The 12,668-nt window shown below is 40.7% G+C and overlaps 1 protein-coding gene across 3 annotated transcripts in view; it reads left to right on the forward strand.

Moving 5' to 3' along the window:
- Window positions 1-12,668, forward strand: part of PSEN1 (presenilin 1) — an 87,442-nt gene that overhangs the window by 57,560 nt on the left and 17,214 nt on the right. For 2 of the 3 annotated variants that reach the window (XM_005666340.4, NM_001078667.1), the window contains 2 exon segments: window positions 584-804; window positions 7,321-7,419. In XM_005666340.4, coding sequence (XP_005666397.1) covers window positions 584-804; window positions 7,321-7,419 — 320 coding nt within the window. 3 annotated transcript variants of the gene reach the window in all.

Below are 12,668 nucleotides of genomic sequence, written 5' to 3' on the forward strand. Positions count from 1 at the left end.
TTTAGGAATTAACATATTGGTCTCTTGCTCTCCTCATGTTCTATTTTACATACATTAGATCATATTTTTTTTCAGGCCATAGTGTATTATGCCTATATTCCATATTTGTGTGTATGTGTGTACTATATGTATGTATCTGTGTGTGTGTATATAAAACGGCTGCACTAAATTTAATTTTATGAAAATAACATCATATGTCCTAGCTCTAAAATTCATTGTGTGTGTTTAATTTTTTCCAATTTCAGGTATTTAAGTCAAGTGTTACCCAAAGTATAGAATAGCATTTTAGGCGTTATATGGCCTTTTTAAAAAAGTTTTTGTACTTACTTTTACAGCTATGTCCTTTCATACTGGATATTGGTGTTAGGATTGACAGAGTTTTCTGTTAAAATAAGCTCTACTTGAAAGAAGTGAATTAGTTTAAAGAAAAATTGAACAACAGCACAGTTGATGTCAGATACGGTGCTACGAGTATGAAGGTGGGATATGAAGACCTAGTGTTGGGGAACCATAGTTCTAAACGATGTTTTGATGAAACTTATTGTACATAAATCTTTTTAGATATCTGTTTAATTTTTTTCAGGGAAGTGTTTAAAACCTATAACGTTGCCATGGATTACATTACGGTGGCACTCCTGATCTGGAATTTTGGTGTGGTAGGAATGATTGCCATTCACTGGAAAGGCCCATTGCGACTCCAGCAGGCATATCTCATTATGATCAGTGCCCTCATGGCCCTGGTGTTTATCAAGTACCTCCCGGAATGGACCGCGTGGCTCATCTTGGCTGTGATTTCAGTATACGGTAAAACCCAAGACTGATATTTTCTTCATCACAGAAATACCTTACTGGTGTGTTTTCCTTCCTCTTCCAGTTATCTTGACTCCTGGAAAATGATAACAGTAATGTCTGATAGTTCTTCAATAAATAGTTAGCTGTAGTATCTTTTTCATATAAAGATTTCATTTTTTTGTTTTTACGGGCACACCTGGGCTAGGGGTCTAATCAGAGCTGCACCTGAGGTCTGCGCCTCAGCCACAGCAACACTGGATCCAAGCTGCATCTGCAGCCTACACTGTAGCTTTGGCAACACTGTATCCTTAACCCACTGAGCGAGGCCAGGGATCAAACCCTAATGGAGACCGTCCTGGGTTCTTAACCCTATGAGCCACAATGGGAACTCCAGGTTAAGTTCTTTAACAATGTTTTACTTTTGGAGTTACTGTTGTGGCACAGTGGAAGCGAATCTGACTAGTATTCAGGAGAATGTGGGTTCGATCCCTGGCCTTGCTCATTGGGTTAAGGATCTGGCGTTGCTGTGGCTGTGGTATAGGCCAGCATCTACAGCTCAGATTGGACCCCTGGCTTGGGAACCTCCATATGCCGTGGGTGTGGCCCTAAAAAGACAAAAGAAAAAAGAAAAAAAAAATTTTGCTTTTGTCCTCAGTTTAATTCGGTAATGAATTATTGGAAGCATCCATAGACAGCTGCTCATAAGACTTAGGTTCAAATCCCATCGCTACCACTGACAGCCTTTATGAACTTGGGAAAGTGACTTGGGGCTCTTTTGAGCTTCAGTTTCCTCATTTGAGGAAAAATGCTTCTCAAAGTTGTAGGAGTTCAGAATATATGCTGAAAAGCACTAGCAGAGTAACTAACTTTAATGTACATAATTAAAAAAATTTTATTATAGTTGATTTACAACAGTCTGTCAATTTCTGCTGTACTGCAAAGTGACCCAGTCATACATTTATATACATTCTTTTTTCACATTACCCTCTATCATGTTCCATCACAAGTGATTAGATATAGTTCCCTGTGTTATACAGCAGGATTCAACTAATTTTTAATATAAAAATTAGATTGGAGTTCCTTGGTGTCCTAGCAGTTAAGAACTCGGTGTTGTCACAGCTGTGGCTCAGGTTCAGTCCCTGACCCCAGGAACTTCAACATGCTATGGGCACAGCCCCGCCCCAATATATATATATATATGTACGTATGTATATGTATGTATGTTACCCACTGTGTTTTTTTGTTTGTTTGTTTTTGGGTTTTTTTTGCTTTTTATGGCCGCACTATGGCATGTAGAAGTTCCCAGGCTAGGGGTCTAATCAGAACTATAGCTGCTGGCCTACGCCACAGCCACAGCAACGTCAGATCTGAGCCATGTTTGTGACCTACACCACAGCTCACGGAAGCACCAGGTCCTTAACCCACTGAGTGAGGCCAGGGATAGAACCTGCATCCTCACCGATAACTAGTCTGATTTGTTTCTGCTGAGCCACAACAGGAACTCCATGTAACATACTTTTTATAAGGCAACTTGGGTAGAATTACTCTTTTAAAAATAAAACTTATTTGGGCAGTGTGAGCTTCAAATTTATTAGCAACCAATGTGACATGGGTCTGAGAAATCAGAATATACCTTAGCCATGAACAATCAAGCTGTGAACTCTTGTAACTCTTGCCCTGCATAAAAATCAATAAGAGATCCAGTTTCAGAGGTCAGTATGTGGTCTCAATAAGATAACTATGCAGTGCTCTTTCATCCCTATTCAAATGACTGTTAAGGTATCAGGCGATCTGTAGTAGGAAACCTCATCTTTCCCACTTGATGAATGAATAGAAAGTCCATGGAAATGGAAATGGATTGGTCCTGTTCTTATATTTGAACAGTGAGTCATAGAGCTATAGACATCATATACTCTCTGTGCCTCACTTCGAGAATGACTTTAGCTTATATGTACATGGTTTGCAAAGTACTAATCTTTTATTGTACAGCTGTGATTAAGAATCCAATTTCTGGACCCCAGTCAGTCAGCAACTGGTTAATACTTTGCCGTCATAGGTTTTACCAGCATGTTCTGTTCACTGCCTTTTTCAACAGCCACAGTTTGCCGTCACCTTCACCAGGACAGATTATGTCTTTACCTAGCCACTCATGGGATCCTTCAGCAGTCCTATCTTTGTGTGCAATCTTTGTAGGCCGGATCTTAACCACATCCAGTTTTCTCCAGGAGCACAGATATAACATCCCACTGATGATAGCATCCTCTGAATAAATTCATTTGACCTGCTTCTTGAGGACATACAGATATTCACAGTAGAGCTCAGAAAAAGGGAGATGGCATTTCCCTGTACATGGTACAAGGCCCTGCCACCCCAGTTAAATTTCTGGAAATTGCTTGGTAAGCTGAGGGCTTCTGCATCTCTGTCACTGTCAAGAATTGGCAATTGACCCTCTCAGCATCTACAATGTTAAAACAAACCCAGTATTTTTTAGGCCTTTTTGGGGGATCTAGAGGCAACGTATTCTTCATTTACAAATTTTACTTAAGCCTGGTTATACTGTTACAAATTGACCCATCTTGATTTGGGGCTCCCTCCCACAAAGAGTTCTAGAATCTGCGTAAATTATAATGAAATAGTTACTCCCATTAGTGTCTCTTCTCCTTTCCCCCAGAGAATCGTCCACTGTGGAGGCTTTAGCAGCATTTTCTCATACCTCCTGAAGTCTCTGGACCACTCGCTATGACCATAAGTTGCCTGGGGATTTCTGGTGTGAGAAACGACCTTCCTTTAAAGGGCATTTTCTGATAGCATATTGAGCTCTCCTGGAAACAGGTTCTCACAGCCCTGAACCTTTGAAGCTCTGTATCCTTTGCTTCTTATCTCCATAGCATGGAGGCAGCATTCTGCAGGCTCAGCACAGTCACCAGGGCCTCCTTGCTAAGACAGAGATGTTAATTATGTGGCAGAGCTAAGTCTGGGCCCTCGAAGTATCCCACACGAGAGGGTGGCCTCTTCCTTCCTCAGTCTTTTGCCAGTCGACCGGGTACTAGAGGAGGCCACCCCCTCTTGGATACCTGGCTTCCTCAGGAGTCCTTTGGGATCCAGTGAGTGAACAAAGAGCAGTTAGAGTTTGTACGCTTTATGGACAGCATTAAACCTACATGTGATGGAGCTTACTGGAGAGCCGTGCTCTTCATTCCTCAACCCAGGCGTCCTTGATCAAAGAATGGATCCAAGAGTCAGCAAAATGAGCTGAACTTTAGACAGTCATCTTACCGTGGCCAACAATTTGTTCTGTCTCTGCATTTTTACAGACTGTTGGGCCACTGCCAATGGTCTAGCCACCTGGTTCTGCCAGTGGTAGCAACAGCAATTACTTATTCAAGGCTTCCCTCTTTAGAGAAAATAACTGAGAATCTCTTGCCTCACAGATACCAAAAATATAAATCGAAGTTATATACGTCTTGGAGTTCACTGGTGGCACAGCAGGTTAAGGATCTGACATTGTCACTGACGTGGCACAGGTTTGATTCCTACCCAGGAACTTCTGGGTGCCATGGGTGTAGCCAAAAAAATTATAAAAAAGTCACACACGTCTCTGTACATATTCAAGCCACAAGCCAAGCCTCTTTAACCACTTTGGAGTTGTAGGCGTTGTTAATTGTGACCATTTCACTTCTAAATATACACAGTGCTGGGCTCCTGAACATGGTACTCAGTGGAATGTAAACCACCCTTACAGGCTCACGCTACAGGCCTCCTGGGGCACAATTTTAACATACTAGAGAAATTTCAAAATTAAATGAAACATCAGCGGTGAATCATAGTAAAGAGTCTATTTTTTTTTTTTTTTTTTTGTCTTTTTGCCTTTTCTAGGGCCGGTCCCTTGGTATATAGAGGTTCCCAGGCTAGGGGTCTAAGCGGAGCTGTAACTGCCAGCCTACACCAGAGCCACAGCAATGTAGAATCCCAGCCATGTCTGCAACCTACACCACAGCTCACAGCAACGCTGGATCCTTAACCCACTGAGCAAGGCCAGGGATCGAACCTGAAGCCTTGTGGTTCCTAGTTGGATTCGTTAACCTCTGAGCCATGATAGGAACCCCTGATTCTATTTTTTATATTAAAAGAAAAAAGGATGCTAGTTCTAGAGACAGACCACCTGGATTCAAATTCAGACTCTGCACTCATTTACTGGGCATGTGGCCACAGATACATTCCCCTAAGTCTTAGTTATTGTGAAGATTAAATTAAACAATACATATTCTACACTTAGAACAGTATCTATTAGTAAATATTACCTACTATTTTTTGATATGTAATCCTGTGAAGTAAGCAAGGCAGTTATCCTGGTTTTATTGCTGAAAACCTGAAGTTTACAAGAGGTAAAGTATTTGCCCAAGCTTATTCCATTTGATGTAGAATCTGAATCCTGAGCCCCATATTCTTCCTAATTACTCTTTCTCCCATCAACCCTCTATTTCTTTCATACATATATAAATTATCTCTACCAACCTTTGAGTTCATTTAAAATAAGAGACTTTTGTGTCCAATATTTATAGTAGTGATTTTTTTTTTTTTTTTTTTGGTCTTTTTAAAAAGGGCCACACCCACAGCATATGGAGGTTCCCAGGCTAGGGGTTGAATTGGAGCTGTATAGCTGCTGGTCTAAACCAGAGCAGCGTGGAGTCCGAGCCGCGTCTGCGACCTACACCACAGCTCATGGCAACGCCAGATCCTTAACCCGCTGAGCAAGGCCAGGGATCACACCCATGTCCTCATGGATGTTAGTCGGGTTCGTTAACCACTGAGCCACAATGGGAACTCCAGAGTAATGATTCTTAATTCCATTTTCACGAGGTTTCAAGATCTTTTGCCACAAAAATGATTCTAAAAATTTGAAAACAGGAGTTCCCTTCATGGCATAGTGGAAACGAATCTGACTAGAAACCATGAGGTTGCATGTTCAATCCCTGGCCTTGCTCAGTGGGTTGGGGGTCTGGTGATACTGTGAGCGATGATGTAGGTCTCAGATGTGGCTTGGATCTGGCGTTGCTTTGGCTGTGGTATAGGCCGACAGCTGTGTCTCCGATTTGACCCCTAGGCTGGGAACCTCCATATGCCGAGAGTGTGGCCCTAAAAAGCAAAAAAAAAAAACAAAACAAAATTAATTTTAATTGCTCCAAAAGTAAAGGAGCTTGTCATTTAGCTATTCTATAAGGAGGAGTATGTTGTAAAACCAGTATAGTTATAAGGACATTGCAGCTTCAAACTGGTTGAAAATCTCATTATTTCAGAGCATGGCAGATTTCCCTTTTCTCATTCAAAACAAATCAAAGTGGGAGCAGTGAGAGCAGAAATTTCTTTGTGTGTGTGTTTTATTGTAGTAGTAGTATACAAGAAGACATGACCACTTGCAGGTGTGAGGGTTTTTTTTACTTAAATGCATCTGAATGATAGTGATATTGACACATGCTATGAAGTCTTCCTTTACAAATTTACCCATACCTGTTTTTTTGTCTTTTTGCCATTTTCTTGGGCTGCTCCCACGGCATATGGAGGTTCCCAGGCTAGGGGTCTAATTGGAGCTGAAGCTGCCGGCCTACACAGCAATGCGGGATCCTTAACCCACTGAGCAAGGCCAGGGATCGAACCTGCAACCTCATGGTTCCTAGTCAGATTCGTTAACCACTGAGCCATGACGGGAACTCCTGTTTTACATTTTCAAATGTTTGAAATCATTTTCTTTATTTCTGTATTATGAATTTCCACGACACAGCAAATAAAGAAAAATTGCAGTTGACGGAAAGAGATGGTGGTAGAAGCAGGAATAATTTAGGCATATTGCTTCTTCCATTGAGTTGCTATTTTTGTAAAATAAGCCACTTTTCAGTACCACGTATATCCTGAGACCTGAATATTTATGAAGTGCTTTTGATGGGAGAACAAAGGAAATGCTGAACTTTCTTGTGTAAAGGTTTATTATTTTGTTTTGTTTAAATTTGCTGCCCTCTTATTTCAAGTATTGCTAAGTAGTATATATATACTATTTCCAAAACAGGAGCAAATGAATCTTTTCTGTTCTATTCTTCATATTTTGAAAAGTTAGTCAAATCCCCTTTATTCCTCTAAAAGTAAAGCTCCAATTTGTGGTTTGTGGTTAAAATTCGTTTGGAAATGGCTTGTCCTTGTTTTTGCTTATTGGAAATTGACAGCTGCTCTAGAACAGTTGTTTTTTCTTCTCTGTCTCTTTTCTTCAAACTGGAAAGATTTATTCCTAGAACCCAATGATGATACACTGTAAACTAACCAAATAGCAGCCAAACCAAAATGAAATTTGCTCAGAGCTTCTGTGTGGTTGTGTGTATTTTGCTTAGGTTGTTTCTCCACCACCATCTGTTTACCTGCTATTTATTTCATATTCATTCAACATCTTTTTGATTGGTTAATTCTGCCCCTAAAAAACACCCATTTGCAAGTTTAGTCAATATATTTTTCAGATGTCTTTTTCTGTTTTTCTCTTTCTAGATTTAGTGGCTGTTTTGTGTCCAAATGGCCCACTTCGTTTGCTGGTTGAAACAGCTCAGGAGAGAAATGAAACTCTCTTTCCAGCTCTTATTTACTCGTGTAAGTATTTCAAGATGATGTTAAGTGAGTATACAGCCTAGAATGTGTAAAAATTCAAACACATGTAATGATGGCCCTTATCATGGTACTTTTTCTTAGCTTAAATACATAGCATTAATAGAACTACTGCAGATCTGTTTCCTTTCAAATTATTATCTTCTACCCAATATTGGTTCAAGAGAGTTTTCAGTACGTGTAGATAGAAGAAATACTTAGAGATTGGGGAGCCAGTATTCTCATTTTAAAATCTTATTAGTCTGGAGTTCCCATTGTGGCTCAGCAGAAACAAATCTGACTAGGAACCATGAGGTTTGGGGTTTGATCCCTGGCCTCACTCAGCAGGTTAAGGATGGGGCATTGCCATGAGCTATGGTGTAGGTTGCAGACATGGCTTGAATCCTTTGTTGTTGTGGCTGTGACGTGGGCCGGCAGCTGTAGCTCCAATTCGACCCTTAGCCTGGGAACCTCTATATGCCATGGGTGCAGCCCTAAAAAAAAAAAACCAAAAAACTTATTAGTCAAGGGTTGTTGATACTTGTTATATACATATATTACAGGTGACTCTTGCATTAGCTATTGAAAGAATTGTAGTGTTCCATCAGAATGTGTTTGCCCTTTTTTTGTTTTAGTCATACTCTTCCTAATTATTCAGTAAATATTTATTGGGCATCAACCTGACCCGCTCCCATAGAGCATTGTGGAGACATAAAGATGATTAAGGAGTTCCCTGATGGCTTAGCTGGTTAAGGATCTGGTGTTGTCACTGCTGTGGCGTAGGTTCCATCCCTGGTCCAGGAACTTCTGCATGTTGTGGGCGTGGCCAAAAAAAAGATGATTAAGATACTTTGCCTTCCCTCATTGGATTGAATCTTTTTTTAATTGGCCGCACCCAGGCATATGAAAGTTCCTGGGCTGGGATCAAACTGGCACTTCTGCAGTGACCTGAGCTGCTGCAGTCAGATTCTTAATCTACTTCACCACAGCAGGAACTCCTAGATTGAACCTTTCAAGGGTGGGTAGGATTTCAGCAAGTACAGATGGAAGAGTCAATTCCCAAAGTCGGCTTGTCACAAAGAATGGCTTAGAGGCGTAAGCATGGGCATTTTTATCAAATTTCAAGTGCTCGATATTTTCTAGAGCACAGAGTACAGAATGGGGAGAGAACTGGAAGATGAGTTTGGAAAGGCAGATTAGGGCAGGATCAGGGATAGCTTTGAGGGACTGGTTTAGATCTCTGCATTCTATTCACACTTGCTTGGGAATCATAGAAGATTCTCGAACAGAAGAGTAATGTGATCAGAGCTGTGCCTTTGTAAGCTTGTAGCATTGTGTGAGATGAATGGGAGGCGGTGAGAATGAGACAGTGGGAAGCTTGATTAAGTGGACATTGACATGGTCCAGGTGGGAAACAGTGAGGGTCTGAATTATGGGATTGGTGATGGCTGTCAAGGGAAAGACCTTAATGAGAGCTTTTGGAGGTAGAATCAGTAGTTCTTAGAGACTAGTAAGAGCAGTTCAAAGCCTAAAGGAAGGATGATGATGAGATGTTTTTATTTGAGAAATCTATGTAGTGTTGCCTGTGGCCCATATATCTAATTTCGTTGGCAGGTCGTGTGAGCCATCCAGGTAGAAATTTCCACATCCAGGTAGTAGTTGAGAAATGAAGTACCAGTGCATAGAAAAACATTGATAATAGAGATGTAAGATTGAAGAACATCAGCATAGAGGTGTTAGTTGGAGCTGTGGGAATAGATGAGTGATTCAAATAAAAGGAGAAGAGATGAGGATGCCAAGGATAGATCTGTGTCAGCTACTATGTTTAGAGAGTGATAAAAGGAAGAGATAACAGGAGTTCCTATCATGGCTCAACAGAAACGAATCTCTCTGGCATCCATGAGGACACAGATTTGATCCCTGGCCTTGCTCGGTGGATTGGGGATCCGGTGTTGCTGTGAGCTGTGGTGTAGGTCACAGACAAGGCTCAGATCTGGCGTTGCTGTGGCTATGGCATAGGCTGGCAGTTATAGCTCCTCTTTGACCCCTAGCCTGGGAACCTCCATATGCCATGGGTGCAGCCCTAAAGAAAAAAAAAAAAAAAAAAAAAGGAAGAGATAACAGTAGAGGGAACAGAAAAATTGGGAAAGCTAGTATTTTTCACTTAGCAACAACATGACTTTTTTCATATCCATATGTGATATGTCTGCGTAGTATTCTCACATAGGTATTCAATGAAATATCTTTAAAAATTTTTATTGGAATATAGTTGACTTACAAAGTTGTGATAATTTCAGGCATACAGCAAAATAAATCAGTTATATACACACATATCCATACTTTTTCAGATTCTTTTCCCATATAGGTTATTGCAGAATATTGAGTAAATTTCCCTGTGCTATACGTAGTAGGTCCTTGTTACCTCAGTGAAGTATCTTTATTGATAGACATTTAGATCATTTCCATGACAAACAATGGTCGCAGAAAATATTTATGAATTTGTGAATATTATTGTAGAGATTTTCTTAGAAGTGGAATTGCTAAGTCAAAGGATGTGTGCCTTTAAATTTTGTTAGATACTGCCAGCTTGATTCCTTAAAGGCTATACCACTTCCTATTCCCTTCAGCAGTATTAAGACACTGATTTTCTAACAGCTTCAGTATTACTTGTTTGTGTATATGAAACTAACAGGCAAAACAAATCTTGTTTTATTTTTCATCATGGCTTATTAACCAATAACTTTTAGTGATTATTTGGACTTTTTCATGTAATTTTTAGCTACATGTATTTTCTAGCAGAAGCAGCTTGGATCCTGTGTTGCTCTGGCTGTGGCATGGGCTGGCAGCTGTAGCTCCGGTTCGACCCCTAGCCTGGGAACTTTCATATGCCGCGGGTGCGGCCTAAAAAACAAAAAAATAAAAAGCAAAAACAAAAAAGAAAGCAATTTCAGTAGAATGATAGGACCAGAAGCAGTATTCCAAAGGGAGGAAAGTGTGTGTGTGTCTGTCTGTCTGTCTTCCTTCCTTCCTTAGTCTTGCCGCTGGCTACCCTGGCCTTGGCAGGGATGCAGTGGACAGAGATTGGGTGGTGAAGCAGAGCTAAGTGTCACCTACTGCTTTGCCACAGGCAGAGCAGTGGTGACTTGAGAAGAGAGCAGGTTTGAGGAAGGATGTTTCCAGGAGAGAGAGAATCATGTTTCTAAGGTTGAGGGAAAGCAGCCAGTAGAGAAAGTCTTTGAAGAGACCAGCAAGGAGGAATAATGACTGAAGCAAGGAAAGGAAGCAGGTAGAAATTGCTCTAAGAGTTCAGGAAGAGAAATTAGATGAGAGCAGAGAAAAACCTAGAAGGAAGGAAGAGGAAGACAGAAAAGTGGAAGATGGTGAGACAGAGAGAGAGAGAGAGAAACTTGGGAACACATTAATTGACCTCGATCTTTCTTTTGAACTTGATATTAAGTCATTGGTGCGAAGTGGAATGAAGGTGGGGATTGTGCTTCTAGCTGGGGAAGTCTGGTAAACTTTTAGAACACCCAAGGATCTTTCTCTTTTTTTTTTTTCCAAATATAAATTTATTATCATGTGCTTACTGTGGTTTTTGGCAGAAAAGAACAGATGAGGTTTCGAGCATCCACATTTCTCTCTCTCTTTTTCTCTTTTTTGGCTGTACTTGCAGCCTACACCCATGCCACAGCAGCAACTGAAGCCACTGCAGTGACAACACCAGAGCCTTAACCCACTGAGCCACAAGAGAACACCCAGCATTTTCCTCTTAATGAGCATTTGGGCATAAGCTTCTTCCTGGAAATCAAAATCTACTGCTTATATATTTTCTATTTGTGCATACAGAATGCTACACCAAATGTTAATAGCAAATGCTAGGAAATTGACAGAACACTATAAACCAGCTATAATGGAAAAAAGTAAAAATCATTATATTAAAAAATATATAAAATTAAAAAAATAGTGAATGCTAGGAATTGAGACTGAGGAATATACTTATAAAACTATAGAAGGATGTTCACTGAAGCATTGCTTGTATTAAGAAATAAATGGAGAGGAGTTCCCATCGTGGTGCAGCGGAAACAAATCTGACTAGGAACCATGAGGTTTCTGGGCTGATCCCTGGCCTCGCTCAGCAGGTTAAGGATCCAGTGTTGCCATGTGCTTGGTGTAGGTCACAGACATGGCTCGGATCTGGTGTTGCTGTGGCTGTGGTGTAGGCCGGCAGCTGCAGCTCCAGTTGGACCCCTAGCCTGGGAAACCTCCATATACCATGGGTACGGCCCTAAAAAGCAAAAAAAAAAAAAAAAAAAAAAGGAAGGAAGAAATGGAGGAGTTCCTGACGTGGCTCAGTGGTTAATGAACCCGACTAGTATCCTTGAGGATGAGAGTTGGATCCCTGGCCTTGCTCAGTGGGTTAAGGATCTGGCATTGCCATGAACTGTGGTCTAAGTCGCAGACAAAGCTTGGGTCTGCTGTGGCTGTGGTGTAGGCCAGCAGCTACAGCTCTGATTCAACACCTAGCCTAGGAACCTCCATATGCTGTTGGTGTAGCCCTAAAAAGACTAAAAAGACAAAAAAAGAAAGAAAGAAAGAAATGGAAATAACAGAAGTGTCCATCAAACGGGACACTTTCAAATAATTATTGTACATTCATGCAGTAGAGTTGTGCAGCCATTTAAAGAATGAAGTTCTGTATATGTCCAGTTTTTTTAAATGTCAAAGATTATATGTTAAATACAAAAAGCAAGATTTAAAGCAGTACATACAATATCCTATGGAAGGAATCAGGGAAAGGAGCTATATATGTATGGATATGTGTGTTTATATATATAATGCCAATAATAAATTTAAAAACTGATAATATACTGATAATGTTTATCTCTGGGAAGTGGGATTTAGAGACTGAGATAACTTTTACATTTTTCCTTACACCTGTCTCTTCTTGTAAAGTTTTAGTGTTGTACCTTATCTTTTTTATAAAGTTAGTTGTGGGGAGTTCCTGTTGTGGCTCAGCAATAACAAACCCAACTAGTATCCATGAGGACTCAGGTTCGATCCCTGGCGTTGCTCAGTGGGTTAAGTATCTGGCGTTTCTGTGAGCTGCAGTGTAGGTCGCAGATGAGGCTCAGATCTGGCATTGCTGTGGCTGTGATATAGGCTGGCAGCTGCAGGTCCAATTCGACCCCTAGCCTGGAAATTTCCATGTGCTGTGGGTGTGGCCCTAAAAAGAAAAAAAAAATTAATTGTAGATG

This window comes from Sus scrofa, chromosome 7 (genome assembly GCF_054392235.1).
Source record: "Sus scrofa isolate SSC_HxYL_T2T_F1_AM1 chromosome 7, Sscrofa_HxYL_maternal_Yorkshire_Landrace_v2.0, whole genome shotgun sequence".
Lineage (NCBI taxonomy): Eukaryota > Metazoa > Chordata > Mammalia > Artiodactyla > Suidae > Sus > Sus scrofa.